General features: G+C 32.4%; 9 protein-coding genes across 9 annotated transcripts; 4 read left to right on the forward strand and 5 right to left on the reverse strand.

Moving 5' to 3' along the window:
• The first annotated feature begins 9 nt into the window (after positions 1-9).
• Positions 10-1,709, forward strand: BX664DRAFT_331934 (uncharacterized protein). The gene has a single exon (XM_051545229.1). It carries the CDS (start codon positions 62-64, stop codon positions 1,565-1,567), a length of 1,506 nt encoding a protein of 501 aa, XP_051399840.1. The 5' UTR covers positions 10-61; the 3' UTR covers positions 1,568-1,709.
• A 1,432-nt stretch (positions 1,710-3,141) lies between these two features.
• Positions 3,142-4,044, forward strand: BX664DRAFT_314246 (uncharacterized protein; the record flags this gene model as incomplete). The annotated part of the gene is made up of 2 exons (XM_051542654.1): positions 3,142-3,418; positions 3,479-4,044. 2 exons carry the CDS (start codon positions 3,142-3,144, stop codon positions 4,042-4,044), a joined length of 843 nt encoding a protein of 280 aa, XP_051399841.1.
• Positions 4,045-4,313: 269 nt separating this feature from the next.
• Positions 4,314-6,379, reverse strand: BX664DRAFT_331936 (integral peroxisomal membrane peroxin-domain-containing protein). The gene is made up of 5 exons (XM_051545230.1): positions 6,174-6,379; positions 5,506-6,096; positions 4,932-5,443; positions 4,705-4,861; positions 4,314-4,641 (listed from the first exon to the last, which is right to left on the reverse strand). Exons 1-5 carry the CDS (start codon positions 6,289-6,291, stop codon positions 4,469-4,471), a joined length of 1,551 nt encoding a protein of 516 aa, XP_051399842.1. The 5' UTR covers positions 6,292-6,379; the 3' UTR covers positions 4,314-4,468.
• Positions 6,380-6,710: 331 nt separating this feature from the next.
• Positions 6,711-8,004, reverse strand: BX664DRAFT_261953 (transmembrane amino acid transporter protein-domain-containing protein; the record flags this gene model as incomplete). The annotated part of the gene is made up of 4 exons (XM_051540698.1): positions 6,711-7,107; positions 7,181-7,617; positions 7,691-7,791; positions 7,866-8,004. The coding sequence occupies 4 exons, from the start codon at positions 8,002-8,004 to the stop codon at positions 6,711-6,713; spliced, it is 1,074 nt and encodes a 357-aa protein (XP_051399843.1).
• A 737-nt stretch (positions 8,005-8,741) lies between these two features.
• Positions 8,742-10,928, reverse strand: BX664DRAFT_385575 (uncharacterized protein). The gene is made up of 2 exons (XM_051549259.1): positions 10,421-10,928; positions 8,742-10,363 (listed from the first exon to the last, which is right to left on the reverse strand). The coding sequence occupies exons 1-2, from the start codon at positions 10,877-10,879 to the stop codon at positions 8,906-8,908; spliced, it is 1,917 nt and encodes a 638-aa protein (XP_051399844.1). The 5' UTR covers positions 10,880-10,928; the 3' UTR covers positions 8,742-8,905.
• Positions 10,929-12,115: 1,187 nt separating this feature from the next.
• BX664DRAFT_331939 (transcription elongation factor S-II) lies at positions 12,116-13,528 on the forward strand. The gene is made up of 7 exons (XM_051545231.1): positions 12,116-12,204; positions 12,287-12,346; positions 12,401-12,551; positions 12,622-12,804; positions 12,874-13,070; positions 13,134-13,352; positions 13,419-13,528. Exons 1-7 carry the CDS (start codon positions 12,133-12,135, stop codon positions 13,425-13,427), a joined length of 891 nt encoding a protein of 296 aa, XP_051399845.1. The 5' UTR covers positions 12,116-12,132; the 3' UTR covers positions 13,428-13,528.
• Positions 13,529-13,675: 147 nt separating this feature from the next.
• Positions 13,676-16,045, forward strand: BX664DRAFT_279704 (uncharacterized protein). Its single transcript, XM_051541454.1, has 6 exons — positions 13,676-13,832; positions 13,917-14,351; positions 14,408-14,974; positions 15,049-15,261; positions 15,326-15,672; positions 15,715-16,045. Exons 1-6 carry the CDS (start codon positions 13,770-13,772, stop codon positions 15,986-15,988), a joined length of 1,899 nt encoding a protein of 632 aa, XP_051399846.1. The 5' UTR covers positions 13,676-13,769; the 3' UTR covers positions 15,989-16,045.
• A 16-nt stretch (positions 16,046-16,061) lies between these two features.
• BX664DRAFT_125473 (CCAAT-binding transcription factor (CBF-B/NF-YA) subunit B-domain-containing protein) lies at positions 16,062-17,004 on the reverse strand. The gene is made up of 4 exons (XM_051539779.1): positions 16,823-17,004; positions 16,703-16,738; positions 16,295-16,652; positions 16,062-16,235 (listed from the first exon to the last, which is right to left on the reverse strand). Exons 1-4 carry the CDS (start codon positions 16,889-16,891, stop codon positions 16,165-16,167), a joined length of 534 nt encoding a protein of 177 aa, XP_051399847.1. The 5' UTR covers positions 16,892-17,004; the 3' UTR covers positions 16,062-16,164.
• A 141-nt stretch (positions 17,005-17,145) lies between these two features.
• BX664DRAFT_125593 (uncharacterized protein) lies at positions 17,146-21,435 on the reverse strand. Its single transcript, XM_051539780.1, has 15 exons — positions 21,354-21,435; positions 21,104-21,269; positions 20,942-21,049; positions 20,805-20,892; positions 20,581-20,735; positions 19,884-20,526; positions 19,730-19,818; positions 19,552-19,667; positions 19,354-19,469; positions 18,816-19,249; positions 18,430-18,753; positions 18,015-18,308; positions 17,627-17,829; positions 17,400-17,544; positions 17,146-17,346 (listed from the first exon to the last, which is right to left on the reverse strand). The coding sequence occupies exons 2-15, from the start codon at positions 21,209-21,211 to the stop codon at positions 17,311-17,313; spliced, it is 2,859 nt and encodes a 952-aa protein (XP_051399848.1). The 5' UTR covers positions 21,212-21,269; positions 21,354-21,435; the 3' UTR covers positions 17,146-17,310.
• Positions 21,436-21,912: the final 477 nt, after the last annotated feature.

The raw sequence follows: 21,912 nt of genomic DNA on the forward strand, positions 1-21,912 counted from the left end.
TTTTTTTTTTTTTTTTTTGTTGTTGTTGTTATTGTTTCTTACTTATATATTATTCTTTTACATGCCTCAAACGAAAGAAGATGCTTCTATATCCTTTGTCATCGATGACTCTTTTACTGGGATTATGCAAGGAGCTGCTGACGATGAATCCGAAGGTTGCACCCTGTCAGGTCAATGTGTGTTACAAGTCCACCGTCCTATTAAAGTACGACGTCTTATTATCTATTTTGAAGGTCGTTGTAAAGTTCATTTGAAAAAGTCAAGTAGTTATGGTATGGTTAGTACTCCTGAAGCTAGTGAAACAAGATCTCTTTATAGTCGACAACAACACTTTTTAGGTCAAGATGGTGAACTTCATGTTTTACAACCTGGTGAACATGCTTATTATTTTTCTCTTGAACTTCCTTCTCATTTACCTGCCAGTTACCAAGGAAAACGTGGTTATATTAGATATCGTCTTACTTGCGCCATTTATCGTCCCATGTTCTCATCAGATCTTCGTACTTCAATGGATATTACTATCAAACGTTGCCTCATGTCAGACTTGACTCCTACTGCTGATCGTGTAGAAACAGTTTATGGAAAGAAACATACAAACAAGATTCGATATAGTGCAACTGCTCCTACTATGGCTTATCGAGAAGGTGGACTGATTCGACTCAACCTGGCCATGCAACTCTTACATCCTGAACACTATGGAATGAAATCTGTCACTTGTGCATTACGTGAACGAGTTCAATACAGAACAACTGATTCTCAAGCTCATACCCTCATGTCTCGATCCGATGATGTATTTCCCCTTGGTTACAGTACGTTTAGTCCTAGTCAAGCTCATGATTATGATCCCACCAAGCCACAAGAATACAACGCTCTATTTAGACTTATTCCAAGGGTCAATGCAGATACCAACAGTCGACTTCTCAAAGTGACTCATTCTTTAGTGGTCAACATTTTACTAGAAAAACTTGGTGATGATGACGATAATGGATTGGATACGGATGAAGAAAGTAATGCAACGGATGATACTGATCATCATGCTGTGACGGATGATGAAGATGGTGGATATACCTCATGGGCTTCGGATCAAACAGACGATAAAACTCGATTAAGTCAACGCATATTACAGCAACATCATGATGAACAACAACAAGCTGGAAGTTCATCTAGATCATCAACTAGTCGACCCACTTCACCATCATCATCAACAAATCCTCCTCCAGTCATGACACCACCTCATTCTCGAGCATCTTCACCAGTACTTAGTCGATCATCTTCATCCTCTTCTATCACTTCTCTTTTTTCTTTGAAAAATAAATCACACGACGACTTGCACAAATTGGAAAACAAAGTACTTGGAAAACATCCTTCTCGTAAACCTGGTGTTACCGTATGTACAGTGGAAGTTCCTCTAGTGGTCACCTCTCGACAGCATACTTGGGATGGTCATATGCCGAAACCTCCTTCTTATGTACAAACTGCTTCTGAAGCTCCTCCTGGATATCATCAAACTCTAGAAACTTGTCCCATGGCTCCAAATTATAATCCAAATGAAGAAGATCAACATTAGTTATATATATTACATTTATTCATTTATTATTATTATTATTTGTATCATATTATTTTTATTCATTGTTTCATATATACATACATACTTACATTTATATTTTTTTGCATTATTATTAATAAAAACCAATCATTGTTTATCATTATCAATCGTTATTCTCTATCGATTTTTCTCTGTTTTTTTTCTTCCCGGCTATTAGAATATCCCTGAATCCAAAAAAAAAAAAAAAAAAAAAAAAAAAAAAAAAACTGGCTAGGTCAAAATAGGATAGTCCGATTTTTGTTAGGGTATCCAATAGCAGGATTCCCAAATGAGGAAGTTCATGCGAAAATATTTTTAATATGAATGCATGACATGATGATTGCTTAGATATGTAACCACTTGACTATGATAAAGAAGATAATGATTCAACCAAAACAAATTGAAAAATAATAAAAAAAAAAAAAAAAAAAAAAAGAGTAATGAACTGAGGTGATAATAATATTATATACAATATTAATCATGTTCACCATAAAAGGAGAATCCTGAGGACCTTTTTTTGAGCACGGTCAAAAGGGAATCTTCCCCCTCCCTTTCTTTAGTGACAGCATTTTTGGTATATCATCTTTATCCTTCCTTTTAATTATTATTATTATTATTTTGAACGGGTTCTATCTCACTAGAACAAAACAAATGAGAGTAAACTAGTTGTATAATTTAAGAAAAAAAGACAAGTTGATGGGTCTCCTTGCGTCCTATTTTGAGTTTGTACTACCTTACCTTTTTTAAGTTTTTTTTTTTTTTTTTTTAAGAAGAGCATCATTTTTTGCACCAATGATAACAATATAAAAAAAAAGTAAGATGATCTTAGTGAATAGTTCCTTTTTTATTATTATTATTATTATTTTTTTTGTAGATCATTCAATTGTCTTGTTTTTATATATATATATATAAATAGATAATCTATTTTTCTTGTTGAGGGGAAAAGAAACATAGGAGACTATCTATCTAACTAAAGGAGAATGAAAAAGGTAGACAGGTTGAATATGGAAACCAAAAAAAAAAGTAGGCTTTTTTTAAAAAAAAAAAAAATCTTGTTTGTATGCATCGTTTTTGGCAATGAACTCATTATTGTTTGGGCTCCGCCTAACCTTCCCATGTTTTTTTTTCTTTTTATTATTTGTCAATGTTTAAAGAATCATAAAGGATTGTATCAGTATATATATACAATAGAAATTTCTTCCTTATCTAAATCTATGAATGAATATAGGTATATGTATATATAAAAGGTATAGTGAATAAAGTGTAATAGAAAAAAAAAAAGGAAGTATACCAAAGCGGAGTTATATTTCTTTTTTTGGGTATCGATTCGTAATTGGTCACCAAGAGTATATAAAACAATGGACAATCCACATTTCTTTTTTTTTTTTTGTTTTTTTCTTTTCATTATCATCATCATTATATACACTCAAGAAAAGAATTGCTGGTTCAATTTCTTTCTTTTTTTTTATATAACCCATTCCCATTTCATTTCTGTATATTTCTTTTTTTTTTGTATCTTTTTTATTTGATTCCCACTCCCTTTCATTTATTATATCATGCTTTCCTCTTCCTTATTTCTTCTTACAACTCTTCCTTTCGTTTTATGTGCACCTATTCAACAATGGGCTGTGGATACAAAACAACATGTTAACCAAGTCTCTTTGATGCTTCACGATGATATCCAGGCTTATTATGAAAATATTGCTGACGAAGTCATTAGTACACACAGTGAAGATGTCTTGGTACAATTGGCTCAAGCCATGAATGACCAAACTACTTTGGAAACATTCTTACAACCTCAAGCTATTGCTTTACTTCATCATCCTGTCCAAGGTAAATAAATAAATTTTTTTTAAAAAAAAGAATGGATACTGATTCTTATTTTATATAAAGAAACATGTTTGATGCGAATGCCTGGTATGATTGCTCAACAATTACATCGATTACATACAAAAGTATTGGATGCAATGGAACCTACTTTGGACAAATTATTACAAGAGTACCCTATCCAAGACGATATGATGCAATTGACATTATTGAATGCTGCTATGGGTGAACATGTGACTCAACTGTTCGATCGCTTACAACTGGAACACAAGGTGGCTTTGGATCTTTCCGCGTGTGAAATTCAACAAAACCAACAACAACAGAAACCTCGTCCTCCTCCATCTTCCTTTTGGCTTTTATTGAAAAGTGTATGGAAAAAAGCTACTTTGACCTCGTCTCCACCTGCTGGTCGTATGATGGCTGAATTGGACAATAATCCCATGGATCAACATATCACTGTGGTGGAAGATCATCATCATCATCATGATGCTTCTCTTTTCGTGCCTGGTCCTTCCTTATTACGTTCTCATTTGGATCATCTGGTCACTGCCTTACTTTTCGAATTTGAAGACCGGCTTCTGGATTTAGAAACTACTTTACGATCGGATGTCTTTGATGAACAAGTTTTATAGTTAACTGTTTTTTTTCTGTGATTCAAAAAAAAAAAAAATAAATTTACTCTTGTACATATAATATTCTTTTTTTTTTTTTTTTGTGGTCTTTAATGATGATAGAAGATCGTAATTCTTTTTTCTTTGGGGGGAGTCAAATATGGAAAGAATGAATATAGGAAGTATAGATTATGCGAAAAAAAAAGAAAGTATATATGGAAATAATGAATAAAGGAAGTATGGAACTTGTAATCCCATGATGAAAAAGGATTAGTCAATGTGATTAGCATGATTTTTGGAAGAATCCTTAAAAAAAAAAAGATGGTTTTCAAAAATAACAAAGAATCATGATTTTTCTTTTATTTAATATATATATAAAAAAAATGAATACAAAAAAAAAAGAGGGATATATAATAAATAATAATAATAATAGAAGGAGGGGGAATCAAATCTTCTTTTTTGTTGTAGGTTCCATAGGTTTTGCTTTTCGATACCATCGTCGTCTTCGTGTTAAAGCTCTTGCACTTTCACCTTTTAATGATTCAGGTCGACTTCTTGGATTGGCCCATTTGTGATCTGAATAAACCCATCCTTGTTCATCACATTCAATCAGAGATACTATTACAAAGTTAGGGGTTAATATATTTCTTTTTTTTATTTTTTTTATTTTATTTTTTTTACCTAAGCCTAAAATTTCATCCGACCAAGGTCCTGTCATATCTAATTGCCAATCATCATCTGCCCATTGATAATGACTTGGTGGAGGCATATTTTCTTTACTTGGTAAAGGTTCAGTACCAGTGATATTAGACCAAGGTGTACGTTCTGATCTTAATAACTAATGGACAAAAGGTAAGTTTTTTACTTTAATTTCTTTTTTCCTTTTTCTTTTAAAAAAAAAAAATTACCTGGGATGTATAACCAGTACCAGCCCACCAACGTTGATTTTCATATAAAGAAACTTCCAATGAAGTTGGGATTTGTCGATGACGAGGAAAAGTAATACGTTGAATCACATCTATTATTGTTTGCAACATTTCCATGACCATCTGGATGACAGTTTCCAAAACGCCACCTAACCAAGTCTTGTTCAATAAAACCACCAAACCAAATGTCAACACCAACCATCGACCCATCATATACAAAAGTACTGTTAGCATCACACTCATGACAAATAACATACGATATACATTTTCATTCAAAGATGCATGTTGTAAATGATAAGATAGATTATCATACAGTCGGATCATAAACACCATGGTTGATTGCATTCGTTCCAAGTTGACATAGTATTCAGGTGTTCCCTCATCATAACGTGGTAATAGGATTTGGTTGGCAGGTCGGTTTTGTACACCAGAACGAAAGAAGAGAAGGATGATCAATATTGGAGGAAGTAAGATCACTATCATGGGGTATAAGCCTAAATAATAATAACAAATAAGTATTTTTTTTTATTTTTATTTTTATTTTGATGTAACTTACATAATAAGGACCATAATATAACATAGGTCAAAGATTTGGTAGATGATTTCCAATCATAAATATCATAAAAGTAACGACTAAGATGGGAAAAGGCACGAGATCGCGCAACCAGTCGAGTAAATGTTTTTGCTGTTTGTTGAGGAGTCATCATGGATCCGTCATTGGCTTCACCAGGAAGTGACGAAGAGAGAAGAGAATGTTGTACCTGTTGTTTCAATGCTTTTCGATATGCTTTCACAGGTGCTCGTTGAGAAGAATCAATAGGAGTGGAGGAGTAAGTAGGAGACTTTAAAGCTTCTTCTTTTTGTTGTGTATAATTGTTATAAGTAGCATCCAAATACAATTGTTGATGTCTTTTTGATAAACTGTGAGGATAACTAGTAGACCTGGTTGTAGTAAAAGTAGAATCGTCTGTTCCATTATTTTGTTGTTGTTGTTGTTTGATATCTAAAGACCCACGTGGTGAGGAATGTTTACCAATAGATTCAGCTTCAGAATCAGTAACTGATAAAGAGTCAGGACTAAACCGTCTTGGAGGTCGGCATTGGAGAGCCATATCCTTACAAATATCGTGACAATGATATCCACATTCTATATATATATATATATATATATATTTGTAAGTTTTTTTTTTTTAATAATAAATAAATACAATATTATATTATTACCTGAACATTGAACACCTTGTCTAGCTAGACCCCAAAGCATCTTTGCACAGTAATCACAATAAACTAAACCATGGAATGTTGTGACCTTGAAATGATGGAATTTTGTTGGAGATGGCATTTGTTTATATATAAAAGGTGAAGGAGTTTCCTATAAGAATAATAATGACAAGTTCCACCTTTGGAATGGTTTTTTTTTTTTTTTTTTTGTAACTATTTAAAAAGAAAAAAAAGGTTCGTATATACGGAGAAAAAGTAATGTAACAATCAAAAAAAAATATAGAGGAGAAAAAAAAAAAGGACAGTGAGAAAGGAAAAAAAAAAAAAAAAAAAAAAAGGTGGAGAGAATCAATACACGCCGTAAAGAAATTTTTACAAAGATTTTTTTTTTCCTTTCAGCAGCCTGACCACGTGAAAATAGGATAAACTGTTCAACCTGAGAAAATTTTCAATAGGTATATAAAAGACCCTTTTTTTTTTTATTGATGGAATATTATAAATGGTATCGAAAAAAAAAGAAGAAGAATAATATACATGGAATCATTTAAAAGCACCAATAGCAGTGAGACTCATCACTATAGAACCAAATAATACTAAAATAACAGAACATATCGATAATATCCAAGAAACAGGAATAATATTATCTTGATCCATTGGTTTAGCAAAAGGAATCAATTCACTGGGACAATTTGATGTGAAAGGACGGAAGACTTTCAAATAAGAATAGCCAGGAATAATATATGCCAAACATGCAGAAGCAATACCACCCACAACAGAATAGACTTTACCCAAAGATCGAAGATTTACCCCCATAGCCAAAAACACAGCAAATAAAATCACTGTCAAACTATAATGTTGCCAATTACTAGGTTGTTTTTCAGTTGTTTCCAAACCAAGTGCCTTTTGAAGAGCATCTCTTGCAGGATAAAATCCCATTCTAATCATCATAATAGTAATAATAATAAGTGATCATCTATCTTTTTTTTTTTGTTTTTGTTTTTTGAACTTACGGTACAGTTAAAATCATAGATATACCCAAAGTCAAACGACCAATATTAATAATAGGATCATCGATAGGGAAATTACTAAAAATATTGGCATCAGCATCTACACCAAAACTAAGATAACCAATAATGGCAAAAGAGATGGAGATGGTCCAACTGAAAAAGGTGGAAAGACTACTTGTTTTAGCCCAGGCCGATAAAGATTGATTTCGTTGAGAAAGATAATTGCTAAAAACCACTTGAGAACAAACAAAGGAAAATGCCATGATACCAGTGGCAGCCACAGGATCTCGTCCAAGCATCAATAAAGGTGCATCGTGTTGGCCTGCATACAATGGTGCACGGATCATCACTGTGAGCACCATGATGGGAAGTAAAAACACGGCAAAAGCTGACCATCTGGCAAGTGCTCCAATCGATCGAAATAAATTCAATGGGAAAATCTATTTGAATAAAAAAAAAAAAAAAAGGTTAGAAAACTATATATTTTTTTCATTTTTTTTTTTTTTTTTTTACCAATAAGACAGAGATCAAGATGGTCATTAATTGACGATCACCAAGAATAGGATATTGTGGTATATATAAAGAAAATAATATAGGAAGAGTATCTGCCACCACTAGATAAATGAATAAAAAAAAAGGGGGGGGGATTTAATTTTATACGATTAAAAAAAAAAAAAAAAGGACTTACAAATAAAGTAACTAACACAACTTCCAGCAGATTGGATAAATAACATGAAATTGAGCATATAAAAACCAAAAGAACCCATTGTATGTTCAGCCAAAGCAGCGAAAGAATAGACATTGGCCTTTTGTCCAGCAACAATCATACTATAAACAGCACCCGTGGTCAAGACAGCGACAATCATAGATAACACCATCCCGGGAATGAAACCTGATAAGACCAAGGCAAAAGGTAAACCAATCACACCAGCTCCCACTGTAGCATTCACAATATTAAGAGATACTTCAAAAATACTACGAGTGCCATAACCTATCTGAGTTGATTGATAAAGATCCAAATCAATTGGACCTTGTTCAATGTTACTATCAAATAATGGTTGTTGTTTATTTTGAGTCATACAATTGGTATAAAATAGAAAAACAAGAAGAAAAAAAAAAAGAAGAAAAAGAAAAAGAAAAGAAAAGAAGAAAATGGGATTCTTATAATAGAGGATTGTTTCAATGGTCTATCACATCATTCTCTAAAGTCGCGCACGCCATTGGTTGCTTGGACTTTCTGACTCTTTTACCCAAATAGGGTCATTTCTCTGGCTTTTGATTGGTGTATTTCAAACCCTTCTCCTTTCTGTATGCCTCTTTCCCAAAAATGGGTCAAGGGGGACAATGAGAAAAAAAAAAAAATAGATAAAGAAAAAAAAAAAAAAAAAAAAAGAGGTTCCTCAATGTCAGTGCTTTTCCAAACAACAAGGGGAAATCAACAACCTAAAATTACTACTTTGGGTTAACATTAAAACCTACAACACATCCTGGAAAATTTTTTGGGGATTCATTTTATTTTATTTCAAATCATAGGTAAAAATCATTCAACAAAGGTATCATATACAAAAAAAAAAAAAAAAATTCTATTGTAACATAAATAAACATCAGGTAAATAATAAATATATATAGAAAATGAAGGGAGATGAAAAAAAAAGTATCATATAATGTCAATCAGGTATATTTGACACAAAAAAAAAAAAAGAATGCCACGGAACCAGCCATAATTCCTTAAAGTTGTTCAAAAGTAGATGGATCACCTGAAGAAGTGGGAGTCTGAAACAATCGTTGTAAGAGAGCTGCGACTTGATGATTCTGTTCATACTGAACTATATTGGATGTTTGTTGTTGTCTTTGTTTCGTCATAGCATGATAATTGGCAGCTGACGCAATCAATGGTAATAATTCGGGAGGTAAACTATTCAAATGAGTTCCAATGGATTCTAATATTGTATAGATTGATCCTTCTTCTTTTTCTTCCTTTTCTTGTATTGTTCTTTGTCGTTTGTTCATGTCTTCAGGTAAAGAAGATGTAGGTGATATTGTTAATCGATTTGTACTTGGTGCAATTGTACGTGGATGATAAACTGAAATATCTGAAGAAGAAGAAGAAGAAGAAGAAGAAAAAAAAGAAGTTTTGATCTTTTTTCCACTCATATCTTGTTTCTGCTTCGCCTTTTGCTTTTGTTGTATACCATTGGTCACCCGATTCCGTTTCTTGATCACATCCGATTTCAAACTAAGCGGTCGAACTATACCATGTAGTTTCAAAAATAAACCACAAGCATTACAAAGAGGTTGACCTTGAGGATTGCGTCGCCATAAAGGTGTAGTACGTGTTCGACAGTTATGACATTGTGTACGATTTCCAGGTGCAGACAGTGAAGTACTTGACGTGGTCATTTTTTGTTGCAAGATAGATGGACTAGAAGGTGAACGTGTTGTTTTCTTCTTCACATGATGTTGTCGAAATGTAGTGGTGATGGAATCTTCAAGAGCTAGTAATCGTTGTTCATCTTCCAAATCCAAGGCTGCCATACCAAGTTGATAATGTCGATCATCCACGCTACTATCTATGGATTGCGGTGTTTGTGGTGGTGATGATGGTGAAGGTGTATCACCAGAAAGATGTACGGACTGTAAATTCAATAAGAAGGATGGGTCATCAGGTTTGCTTGTTGATGTGGTTGTTGAAGGTAAAGGAGGGGTATAATACATATACAATAGTTCTTCAAAGCTGAGATTTCCTGGATTCATAGTATTTGCCATAGAATCATTGTTTGATGATGATGATATAGTAGATTCAAAAGTTGTCTTGGATGATGTAGCAGTCGACTGCTGTTGTTGTTGTTGTTGAGAGGAAAAATAATATGAAGGATCAACCTGTTGATGATTTTTATAAGTTTGTATATCTGATGATGATGATAGTTCCGTACTTGTAGGTAATAATGGACCAGTACGGGAGGAATATGTCAAGACTGTTCGATGTTGTTGATTTGGAAATGCAGAAGGATGAAATGTTGGTACTGAATGACTGATCATATTCGATGAAGTGATTGGATAGGATGTTTCTAGTTGATTATTATCCATATTCACATAACTACTTTGTTGGTTACTGTTATCAATTGTATCCATTTCTTGTGTAGGTATCATAATGCTGGGATTGACTTTTCGACTTGTTGTTGTTAGCTAATGATGTAAATAATAATAAGTGAGATGAATACAGAAAAAAAAAAAAAAACTTACAGTATATGGGAATTCTGCTGTAGAGGTAGATGCCCTTGAACTTCCAGAGATCATCACATTTTTTAGGTCCTGCTGAGTCTCTTCATCACGTAGAAACTCCATCATTGTATAAGGAGGAGCTGAAGAGGATAAAAGTGAAGTAGTATCATCTGCTGGAGGAGGTGTTGTTATTAAAGAAGTATCAGTCATAGTAATATCTCCATCGGGATCTTGAACTGGTTCTTTTTTTTTCTTTTTTGATAAAGTCATTGCCATCATACGCCAAGTCAAGTTTTCCATTCGTATACCATTGGGAAGATTATCTTTTGCTTTGGTATATAAACGCCATACTTTTGCAGCTAAAGGATCCTTTTGAGCTTCGTTTTGAATATCTGGTATTGTGGACTGTTCAGTATTTGGTAAAAAGAGTGTGTCAGATAAAAGTCGATCGGTAAGGAGAGAATGTTTTTTCTTATTCATTGAATCCCTATTGACAAACCTATTGGAGAGGAGGAGGGGTATAAGAAGTAAAAAAAAAAAAAAAAAAAAAAATTGGAAAAGTATATAAATAGTGAGAAAAAAAGAAAAAAGAAAACAAAAACAAAAAGAATATGAAATGAGACGAACATTATATAAAAATTGAACCTATTTTATATTTCAGTCTCCGTGTTCCCTTTTTCATGCTTCTTTAAAGGTTAAAAAAAAAATTTATTCTTTGGTTAAAAAATATATATATATATATATATATAAATATATACTTTGATGACAACAAAAATGTAAATAATAAAAAAAAAAAATGTTTTATCTTTGATCACCATTTTTAAGTTTTTTTTTGTTTTGTATACAATGAATTTTGACTGTCATATGCATCTTATATATATATATTCTATTATTATAAAATTTACTCTTTTGAAATTGAACATCATTATTGATTTTTTTTGTACCGATAATCAAGAAAGAGTGTGATATCTCATCTGAACTTTTTTTTTTTTTTCCAACTGCTTATCAGTCTTATTGCCTTTTTTGGTTACTATATTTATTATCTTAAAGCCATCGGGAAAAAAAATATTTTCAAATTGAAAAAAAAAAAAACAAAGAAAAAAAAAAAACAAAAAAAATGGATTCATCAAACATATTATTGTTATTGATGTCTTTTATATCAACATCTACATAAATATATATATAAAGAGTTATATAACCATCGATATTCATTTTCATCTATAATTAAATAATAATAATAATAATAATGATAATCTATATTTTCATTTTCAATTTTCAAATAAATAGAAAAAAAAAGCTATCAGACTGCAGCTCCTTCCGTGCCATGTCCTTGGAATAAAGCGAACAGGCGAGATCATCAACTGCTATAGTCAACCCTGAGAGTCATCTATAACACACTTCACTCATAAGAAGGTCTGCTAAATGTCATCTACTAGCTTGATGAAATGGTCTAGTTTGAAAAACGTAGAACGGTAATGTACTGTATACAGATCCTGTAGAGTACGGTCACTAAAGAAAAAAAACCAGAGGTCCTGTGAATATCCCTCCTTTTATAGTTTTTTTTTTTTTGATAGTAAAAAAAAATTTTTTAGTGTGAGACTGCTCTTCAGGCAAAATTTTCTATTGGGGCGGATATTAGAATTTTATTCAAACCACCTTTTTTTTTTTTTTTCAAAGCTAAACTCTTTTTTTTTTTTTCTTTTCTATTATTGTTTTCTTTTTTTTTTTTTTTCATGTCAGCTGAACACGATCTACTAAAGACAAAACGCGCTTTACAGAAGGCAACAGAAAATGATAATACCCAGGTAAAGAAAAAAAAAATCTAATGATGAATAATGAATCGTTTATTGATTTACAATACAACTTACCTTTTTATATTATATATAGGACATTCTTGATATCATGAATCAACTGGCCATGGTGAAAGCCACTCAAGACTTATTAAAGGTATATAAAAAAAAGGAAAAGTTAGGAATAAAGTAAATTCATTTTATAAAGTAGAAAACGGATATAGGCAAAGTACTTGGTAAATTACGATCACATTCAGACGCAAAAGTATCACAACGAGCAAAAGGCATTGTAAAGAAATGGAAAGACGATGTGGTAAATGCTGGTGTTATTCCTTCTAGAAAATCCAGTGTGGCTTCTCAACGTAAGTAAAATAAGGTTTTTGTTTTTTTTTTCAAATTTGGCTTCTCATTTTTTTTTCTTTTGTTTATTAGCTTCTCAATCATCTTCACCAACTTCTTCTCCACCAAAAACTCCAACAACTCAACTTCCCAGTAATAATGGACCACCAAGAACTATTAAATCAGACGAAATGGTGTTCAAATCTACAGGAAATACACCGAGAGACAAAACAATTGAACTTATGTATAATTCTTTAGCTTTAGATAGTTTCGCTGGTAAGAATATATATATATATATGAAAGGGGAATTGATTCTTATTTTTTTTTTATTTTATTTATGAATAGATTCAGAATTATTATTAAAAAGGGCCATTGCTATTGAACGAACAGTATTTACCAATATTGGACAAGTGGATAGTGAATACAAGACCAAAATTCGATCTCTATCACTTAATCTAAAAAGTAAAAGTAATCCTGGATTACGAGAAAGTACAGTTAGTGGTGAATTATCAATAGTGAAATTATGTACCATGTCTGTAGAAGTAAGTCATTTAAAAAAAAAAACATGAACAAAAATTTTTACTTTATTTTTTTTTTTTTTGTAGGATATGGCATCAGAAGAATCCAAGGCACGGGATCGTAAATTAGCGGAAGAAGCATTATTCAAGGCACGAGGCGCTGGCACGGCTCAAGCAGAGACGGATATGTTCATATGTGGAAAGTGTAAGCAACGAAAATGTACATACTTCCAAATGCAGACTAGGAGTGCGGATGAACCTATGACTACATTTGTTACTTGTCTTAGTTGTAATAATCGATGGAAGGTAAAAAAAAAAATATTATTATAATATTATGAATATACTTAATATATTTTTGAATTCTTTCTATAGTTTTGTTAATAATATATTGGATAGTTTAGAATATATATATATATATGATTTTGACTCTATTTTTATATACATGGTGAACATAATAATAAAGAAAAACATACCTATTTTTATTCAGTCTCTCTCTCTTTTTATATAAATCTCCTTGAAAAAAAAAAAAAAAAAATAGTTGATATGGAAAAATCGGGTGTTCTACCGACGATTTGGGTTTGTAACATCAGTTCTACCTGCTCCTCATTCCAAATTCATACCCCTCCGCTTTTCTTTTTTTTCTCATTTTTCTTTTCTTTTTTTTTTTTTCTTTCTTTCCCCCCTTTTTTTTCACTTTCTACACTTTTATTAATATTTATAATCATGTCAAGTGATCTTGATAGTGTCTTGCAATCTCTTGAACAACAAGTTAATGACTTTTCTTTGGTAAAAAAAAAAAAAAAAAAAAAATTGAAAGTCCAAAGTATAAACACTTATTTCCTTTTTTTTTTCTTCTTCTTCTGTGTTTAGGATATAAGTCAAGGCAATGATGGTCAATCATCTTCTAATAGTTTTGTTTCTCCTTCTATAACATCTCAACATTCTCATTCTAAAGTTACACATCACAAACATCACAAAGACGATAATGACGATGACGATGATATTATTGGTCACCTTCTTCAAAGTCCTACTTCTCCATCTTCATCCATTCAACATAACGACCTGTTTCCTCCACATCAAATGAAAAGTTCTCCCAAAACTATTGGATTAGCAAGAAGTCTTAGTTCTGGTACTAGGAAATTCCCAAAGAAATTGTTACCAGATGAACCTGTACCTTCTATACCGACCACTCCACCTACTTTTAAAAATCAAGATATCTCTACTACTAAAGATGAAACCGATGATTTACAACAAGCTATGCAATTGGCTTGGGCTGTATTAGATGCTGATCATTCAGATATAAAGGTAAAAAAAAAAGGAGGATTTTATTCAGTTAATTCCCTAAACTTCTATTTTTATAGGATACATCAACTAAAGAAGAAGAAGAAGAAGAAGAAGAAACAATAAAACAACATCATAATACAACTAATGCAACTGGATCTAGTGTGACAACAGTGACACCAAGTCAAACCATGACAACAAGGATTTTCATTGAAGATGGAAAAAATCACAAGACAGTGCAACTAACAAATGTACTGACAACGGCTATGGTGATTCAATATTTGAAAAGAAAGGAATTATTGGATAACAGCGATGATTGGACCTTGTTTGAAATAGCCAGTAGTCATGGTGTTGGTAAGATAATCGGGAATAACAGGTTTCACAATCCTCATCTATATCTTATTTTAGAACGACCTCTCCGACTTTGGGAAATAGTGATGGATATTACTTCTTGTTGGGAACAAAATGTCAATAACGCGTTATTGGTGAAAAAGTATGGATTCTATGAATCATTGACTGCTGATAGTATTCGAGATCGACCTTTACCAGTTCATGGTTGGCTTCATATTGAATACAAGAAAGGTAAATGGCAAAAAAGATATTGCTTTATCAAGGATCACGCCATATATCATGCTAAAGATAGCAAGGTACCAAAAAAAAAAAAAAAGTGGGAAATGAATTTTTTTTTTATTTAATTTCTGTCTTTTCTTTTTTTTTTTAGTGCGCCAACTCCGCTATTCTTTGTCATTTACCAGCCTTTGACGTTTATACATTACTTCAGCCCTGTACTACATCCCCAACACCTTTTGCATTTGCCTTACGTGCTCAAGATCGTGCTGCTATCTTTGAAAAAGAAGAAGATTATATCCGTTTATTCTCTGCTGAAAATCAAGCATCTATGGAATCTTGGGTCCTTGGCATTCGTCAAGCAAAAGTAAATATATATATATGAAATACATGTTGATATTTATATATATATATATATTTTTTATATATAGAGTATTATTCAATATCAACAATATCCAAAACGTGTATTGAACCCATTGACCGCTTTGACAACGGAATTACGACGACTCAAATCAACCAAACAAACAACAACAATGGATGATATAAACAATGTAGAGGGACGACCTAGAGCTCGTAGTGAATCCACTTCTCGACGTATCACTGATGAAACCATCAAACGAAAGGCATCTACTCGAGGATTATCACGAAATGGCACGATTCGAAATCATCATGATACAATGGAGGAAAACAATAATACTACTTTGATTCAAATTGATGACAAGATACAATTTTCCAAAGGATCTTTATTAGACAATACATCGGCTACTTTAGGAACAACGTCTTCAAATAATAATAATAATAATAATAATAATAATAATAGAATGATCAGATCGAAAAGTACAAGGGAAACATCCAATCATCGTAAACCAGATGATCAACAAGTTTTATCTCATCATACCTCCATTCGAAGAAAAGATCGTCAACGACAACATGACGTGCCTTTGCCCAATACCAATGCCATCATGACCTCCAATACATCCACCACTTTGCTCAAGTTGAACGAGACTCCTGAACGTTTTCATACACAGACTTTACTTCAACGTCAAATGAAACCCTTATTGAATTTTGATCATGATTCTGATCATCGCCGTTGATCCTTCTTTATCTTCTCTCTTTTTTTTTGATGTTAGTTAGAACTCTTTGATGTTGTGTATTGATATAATAAAAATTTATTTGTTGATTTCTTTTATTATATAAAAAAAAGGGTAACATAATATAATATAAACTGATGAACTATAAGTAGTATATATATAGATAGATGTGCTTGAGATTATCCATCATGAAGATTTTGTTGTTGTTGTTGTTTTTCTTTCTTTTCCAATTCGGCAATTTCACTTTGTGCTATTATAAAAAAAAAAAAATGAATAATCAAACATAAAAAAAAAAAAAAAAGGACTTACTGAGAAAACGACCACCAGGACCTCTTGGACGACGCATAGCATGTTTGTGGCGACTTTCATGTAGATAAGGTTTCCGATTTTTAGCGATTCTATTCAATTCCTCTAATCGAAGTCGAGCATCACGTCGTTTCAGAATACGATGATATTGTTTAGGATTGACATACAAAGGTTCTTCTTCTGGAGGAGGTAAATGAGGTGTCCATCCCATGGAAAGTGAAGTAGGATGATGAAGTGTAGGACTATGTTGAGGACTACTATGATTGCTACCATTATTATTTGTTTTGCTACCAAAATGTGATGAAGTGGTTGGATGATAAAGGTGAGGTAGATGTGTTTGACTACTGAGTATGTTCATAGGCTAAAAAAAAACAAATGGTTAATGTTGAGAAAAAAAAAAGAAGACTTTACCATGGACTGCGCAAATTGATTGATATGACGACCATTCTAAAAAAAAAAAAGCCTCATCCAGAGGTAAAGAAAATGGTTAAAAAAAATCAGGTATAGTTTCCACTTGAATATTTTTTTTACCAAGGATTCCTTTGCTACTGTTGTAGTAGTAGTACTAGTTGGTGTGGTTGACGTTTCTTGGTGGACCATATTGTTGTCAAAAGAACAAGGAAAAATAGAGACTGTATAACTACAAAGAAAAAATTCATTCTTTTTTTCTTAGTTTCTTTCATTTATTTAAAAAAACAAAGAAAAAGTTATAAAAAAGTTTTATGCGTACCTAGAAGATAATGGAGCGTTTTAATTTGTTGAAAAAGAAGGAGGCAAACAACCAGCCAATAGCAAAAGTAGAATGAAAAAAGAGAAAGAACGAACTTTTTGTGTTTTTTCCAATCCATTTATCACCAATGAACATCCAATGTTTTTTCTGCGGGGTTCGAATTTGTTACACACTGTTCTTTCTTTTTTGGCACAAGAAGCATTTACGTATCATTGTGTAATTCCTGATGTGTTGCATATCGTATTAAGCAAATTTCTATAGGTGAAACAAGACTGAATTGTTTTATTTTTTATATGCTAATACAAATCGTTCTAAAATAAAAGATCTAAGTGATATAAATAAGGAGAGGAATGATTCTGATCAATTATTTCGACCTACAAGAGGACTTGATGCAACGAAACGTGAAGGTGTCGAAGTAGTATGAGAAGGTGTAACGGGGGATCTTTTATCTTCATCCATAGCATCGTTCATTCCACCAGTACCTAAATACATGGTCACATCCTGGAGTTCTCTTGCTAATTGACTAGAAAAAAGAAAAAGTCATATTAATCATCAACGTAATATCCACTGTACATCTATCCTTTTTTTTTTTTTTTTTTTTTTACCATGCTGTTTGATGCCATTGATTGCGTTCCTTGATGGTCATTTCCAATTTTTTTTGCCATTGAGTTTCAGGTAATGTATTCGATCCTATCTTTGGTTCTTGATGGATGGTAGATTCTGATGTTTTTTCCAAATCCATATCCTCTTTCTGATCGACTGTCAATTGGATTTGAGCAAAAAGTTGTTCGATTTCATTATTGAATGCCTTTATCCATAAAAAAAAGAAAAGTTAATTATCATAAATCCTTCTTCTTGTTCTATTGTCTACCTCGTAGAGTAATCCATTCTCTTCAACAGAATTTTCATATTTCATTTTCCATCCAATCAGTTCATCCTCTTTCTAAAAGTCAAGAAAAGTTGAATATTCTTTTATAGGAAATGCTAAATTACCTTTCGTAAATCCCGGGTAAGCTTGTGAACAATTAGACTTGTTCTTTCATAATCATGGATCACTTGTGAAAGTCGTTTATCAAAATCAAGTTTCATCTGTTCCATTTCATTGATCAATGCATCCAAGGTGGTAGGAGGTGATGGAGAAGAAGGGGAGACTGATGACACAGAACTTGATAATGACACTGGTGTTGATTGTTGTTGTTGTATCGACCGTTGTTCTCTTTCCTGATCCATAGGCTGCTTTTGTTGATGATGTTGAAGACGGCTATTTGATAAGCTTGCTCTACCAACCTAAAAACAAACAAATAATAATAATAAAAAAAAGAAAGGTAAGTCATTCCTGTAAATGAGATCCTATTAAAATTAACTGAGCATATCGATTCCTTTTTCTTTTTTTTTTTTTTTCAGTTACAGTAGCTTCCAAAAGGGGTTCCTGACCAAGGGGAGAAGACTTTCGATGTACGATTGTATGTAATGATGCACTGCTTGTTGATCCTGTCAAAGGAATGCTAGTAGAATAATAAGACGGTTGAGAGTAATATCCTTGACTAGAAGCCATATGTTGAGTAGTTGGAACGACAGGTGGAGGTGTAGTTCGACTATGTTGTTCTGCCAGATTATTGGAAGAAGTATCCATTCCTTGAGCAAGTGCCACACATAGCATATTCACGCGTTCCTCAATAGAATCACCAGGAGACCGGGCTGACTGTTTTCTTGTTGTTTCTTGAGATGAAGTCTACGAAAAACATAGAAAAAAAAAGTTAACCCTGCCGTTGTTCCTTTGCTATTATTGATTACCTTGATTTCGTATGACATGGTTTGCGTTGGATGTATGCTTGCTCGGTAGGAACCTGTCATTGTATCCTGATGTTGTTTGACTATCGAAGCTCTATAGTTCAGAAAGCTCGAAGAAGGAGTGACCAAGCCGTTTGAGTGTTGTTCATGATAATGTCGGTTTACTGTCGGATTCAAAGTTCGTTGTCTTGAGTCGACAATATTATCAGTTGGGATATCAGGATAAAAACCAGTACTTTTGGGACGCTGTTTCTGTTGTGGGTGTGACCTTGATGGAGACGATGGTTTGACCGAGGCAGAAAGAATCTTGTTGAAGGTATTGATACTTTTTCGTTTATTGAGTTGTCGAAAGGTATCTCGTACGGACTTGGTACTGTTTTGAGGTGACGGTATAGGAGAAACGGATTGTTGCATATGTTCTTGATTACAATGAATGACTAACCAAAAAAAAAAAAAAAAGGAAAGGAAAGGAAAAGGGTGAGAAAATAGAAACAAAGAAAATGAATGTACTTTATTTATTTATTTATTATATTTATAATACCATTGGACAACAGCTGATGTTTGAAATTGACATGCTTCACTGTAGATAATTCTGTCTCTCCATCTTGTCTTGTGTTTTCTTCATAACCAGTTGGTACCCGACTTGAGCAAATAATTCTATATATGAATCCATATTGAGAAGATAAGAATATTCTCTATTTTCAAAAAAAAAAAAAAAAAAAAATAGCAATTATGTTACCTGTGTTGATCATTTGTCAAAGATAACACAACAATCAAAATATGCGGAGTTCCATACCCAATGACAGATTGAATATCAAAGTTGTGCTGCTTGATATAGACAATGGCAGTATCATTCTATATGGAGACAATGGAAGTATTGAGTAAGACACAATAAAAATAGAAAACCAATGGTGTACCTTGCTCGGTGTTGTATGATAATATTGAGAATCATGTATGTTCGCATAGAAATGATGACCATTCCAAAAGTGGTAGGACGCTGGGATGTCTAAGGTGATGACACGTAGAAGAATGAGTAAATGAGATCATTATTATTTGATATTGTGTTCATACCTTGCGTTTTGAGTTGAGCTTTGAACTTTCCAAATTGTTTGATAAAGGCATCACGTTTTTCCAACATTGACTGATCGGATAATGGAGATGATTTTCTATGATGAGAAAATTTTTGTTGAGAAGGAGAATAAGAGGTGGATATATTGGTAGTAGCTGACATTGTAGATGAAGTTGGTGATGATGGTGATGATGTTGAAGGATAATGATCAAATGAAGGAAAAGACAAACTGAAAAGACGTACGCGGTCTTCTTGAAAGTAGGTTTCCAATTGTTGATCCGATTCAGGAGATGATCTATCAGTATTGGATGCCATCAAAATAAACGAGGACGGTAGATCTGATACACCTTGATATGCATTCACGTCATCTAATCCAATCCAACCTTGAAATTTGAGTTTTCGATCGAGTTTCTTTGAAGATTCACCTTTTCTCATCAACAGAGACATCATGCCAAGGTTGTCGCGTTCTTGATCCAAACCACAAAACTCCAATCCATCTGCTTCATATGAAGGACGTTTTACCACCATGAGCTTATCAGTAAATAAAAAGAGAGTGACTGGATTCAAAGGTTTCCCTGTTTGCATTTCGTGTTCTACAGCATCCAAATGACAAATCAGACGGCGTTGTTGACTAATAAGAGAAGCCTAAAATATATAATGATCAAAATAACAGTTATTTTAACATGTATATAATCTTACTGGACAATTCTGAATGGACTGAAACATATTTTGAAAGATATGAATAAGTTTGGTGTGATAATCGTCCGATAAACTTGCTATTTCTTCAATTTTGGCCAAAGCATCCACAAGATGAGTAAAATCAGGATCCAAGTCAGCAGTATATTTGATAAGCTCTAGATAGAAATGTCATTAGAAGAATAATCATAATAATAATAATAAAAAAGAAAGAAAGAGGATTTTACCTTGTAAGAATAATTTGTAATGTCCTAATCGCTGGACGGGTAAAATTAGATAGTCATACACAGTAAGATTCCCATCAGCAGTGATTTTCTATATAATAATAAAATGAGATTCATTTCTTCCTAAATTTATGACTTGCCTCTAAAAAAGTTCGATAAGAAGGATTGGTTTTGATTTCTTTTGTATGAAAAGATCTTGCATTTTGAACACCAAGTAGGAAATGTCTATAACATTTGAATTGATGTAACTATTATAAGAAGGGTTAGTTTGATTATTGTAAACTGAATATTATGTTAATTACATGATGACTAAATAACAATCCAATTGAAGAAGAATTTTCATGATTATATTGCTGTTGTAAACCAAGATAAAAATTTGAATTGACATTGTGTATTTCTTCGATATTCATGAATACTTGATGGCATTCATAAGATCCTAAAATAGTATTATCATTTCTGGCTTTGGACCTTGATCGTAAAGGATTGACAATCAACTGAGAATAGATATATTAATTATTTTATTGGATATGTTTTGCATAAAAAAAAACTTACTGTAATAAAAGATGCTAGGTTTTTAACGTAACTGGCTTCAGTAGTGATAAAATCTTGGATTAAATTGTCGCGTCGATCATCATTCTACATAAAACTTAAATAAATATTCATAATAATCATTTATTTTAATGGATACCTTGACAAAATGATGTTGTTGTTTTTCTTTTGGATTCACCAAAGGAGTAATATCAGTTGTTATTGTCCAATCTTTCAAAAATTGTTTCCAAATCGAATCTTCAAAAGAGTCTAATATACATAATTTATATTTAATAATAATAGCACTTTTTTTTTTTGTTTACCTTACCTTGTAAAGTATGTTTTTCGGTCACAATATCAAAATGATGACACTAGATAAAAATACATAAAATTAGATAAAAAAAAAAAAGAGTTTTGATAAGAATAGTTTCTACCAAAGGAGCACCAGTAAAAGAAGCTTGTTTTTTTAATGACAAATGGTGAATGTAGCCTAGATGATGTAAACTTTCTTCCAAGACCTAGTACATAAAAATATATAAGAATATCAACAAATTGTGTTTGACAATGGCATTATTTTAAAGTT

The sequence above is a fragment of the Halteromyces radiatus genome (assembly GCF_025201355.1).
Source record: "Halteromyces radiatus strain CBS 162.75 chromosome Unknown BX664scaffold_4, whole genome shotgun sequence".
Lineage (NCBI taxonomy): Eukaryota > Fungi > Mucoromycota > Mucoromycetes > Mucorales > Cunninghamellaceae > Halteromyces > Halteromyces radiatus.

Excerpts from the sequence above, each read along its gene's own strand:
- BX664DRAFT_279704 (XM_051541454.1), top strand. The coding sequence starts at position 13,770 with ATGTCAAGTGATCTTGATAGTGTCTTGCAATCTCTTGAACAACAAGTT. Across the intron at positions 14,352-14,407 it reads CTGATCATTCAGATATAAAG|GATACATCAACTAAAGAAGA; the intron begins GTAAAAAAAAAA and ends CTATTTTTATAG. Across the intron at positions 15,262-15,325 it reads TTGGCATTCGTCAAGCAAAA|AGTATTATTCAATATCAACA; the intron begins GTAAATATATAT and ends TTTTATATATAG.
- BX664DRAFT_331939 (XM_051545231.1), top strand. The coding sequence starts at position 12,133 with ATGTCAGCTGAACACGATCTACTAAAGACAAAACGCGCTTTACAGAAG. Across the intron at positions 12,805-12,873 it reads AGCTTTAGATAGTTTCGCTG|ATTCAGAATTATTATTAAAA; the intron begins GTAAGAATATAT and ends ATTTATGAATAG. Across the intron at positions 13,071-13,133 it reads TATGTACCATGTCTGTAGAA|GATATGGCATCAGAAGAATC; the intron begins GTAAGTCATTTA and ends TTTTTTTTGTAG.
- BX664DRAFT_331936 (XM_051545230.1), bottom strand. The coding sequence starts at position 6,291 with ATGCCATCTCCAACAAAATTCCATCATTTCAAGGTCACAACATTCCAT. Across the intron at positions 5,444-5,505 it reads TATATTATGGTCCTTATTAT|GCTTATACCCCATGATAGTG; the intron begins GTAAGTTACATC and ends ATTATTATTTAG. Across the intron at positions 4,642-4,704 it reads GGATGAAATTTTAGGCTTAG|TATCTCTGATTGAATGTGAT; the intron begins GTAAAAAAAATA and ends ACTTTGTAATAG.
- BX664DRAFT_385575 (XM_051549259.1), bottom strand. The coding sequence starts at position 10,879 with ATGAATAAGAAAAAACATTCTCTCCTTACCGATCGACTTTTATCTGAC. Across the intron at positions 10,364-10,420 it reads CAGCAGAATTCCCATATACT|CTAACAACAACAAGTCGAAA; the intron begins GTAAGTTTTTTT and ends TTACATCATTAG.
- BX664DRAFT_125473 (XM_051539779.1), bottom strand. The coding sequence starts at position 16,891 with ATGGTCCACCAAGAAACGTCAACCACACCAACTAGTACTACTACTACA. Across the intron at positions 16,739-16,822 it reads CAGTAGCAAAGGAATCCTTG|AATGGTCGTCATATCAATCA; the intron begins GTAAAAAAAATA and ends TTTTTTTTTTAG. Across the intron at positions 16,236-16,294 it reads TCCTGGTGGTCGTTTTCTCA|CACAAAGTGAAATTGCCGAA; the intron begins GTAAGTCCTTTT and ends TTTTTATAATAG.
- BX664DRAFT_331934 (XM_051545229.1), top strand. The coding sequence starts at position 62 with ATGCCTCAAACGAAAGAAGATGCTTCTATATCCTTTGTCATCGATGAC.
- BX664DRAFT_125593 (XM_051539780.1), bottom strand. The coding sequence starts at position 21,211 with ATGAATATCGAAGAAATACACAATGTCAATTCAAATTTTTATCTTGGT. Across the intron at positions 20,527-20,580 it reads AGTCCATTCAGAATTGTCCA|GCTTCTCTTATTAGTCAACA; the intron begins GTAAGATTATAT and ends TATATATTTTAG. Across the intron at positions 17,830-18,014 it reads TTACCCGGGATTTACGAAAG|GCATTCAATAATGAAATCGA; the intron begins GTAATTTAGCAT and ends TTATGGATAAAG.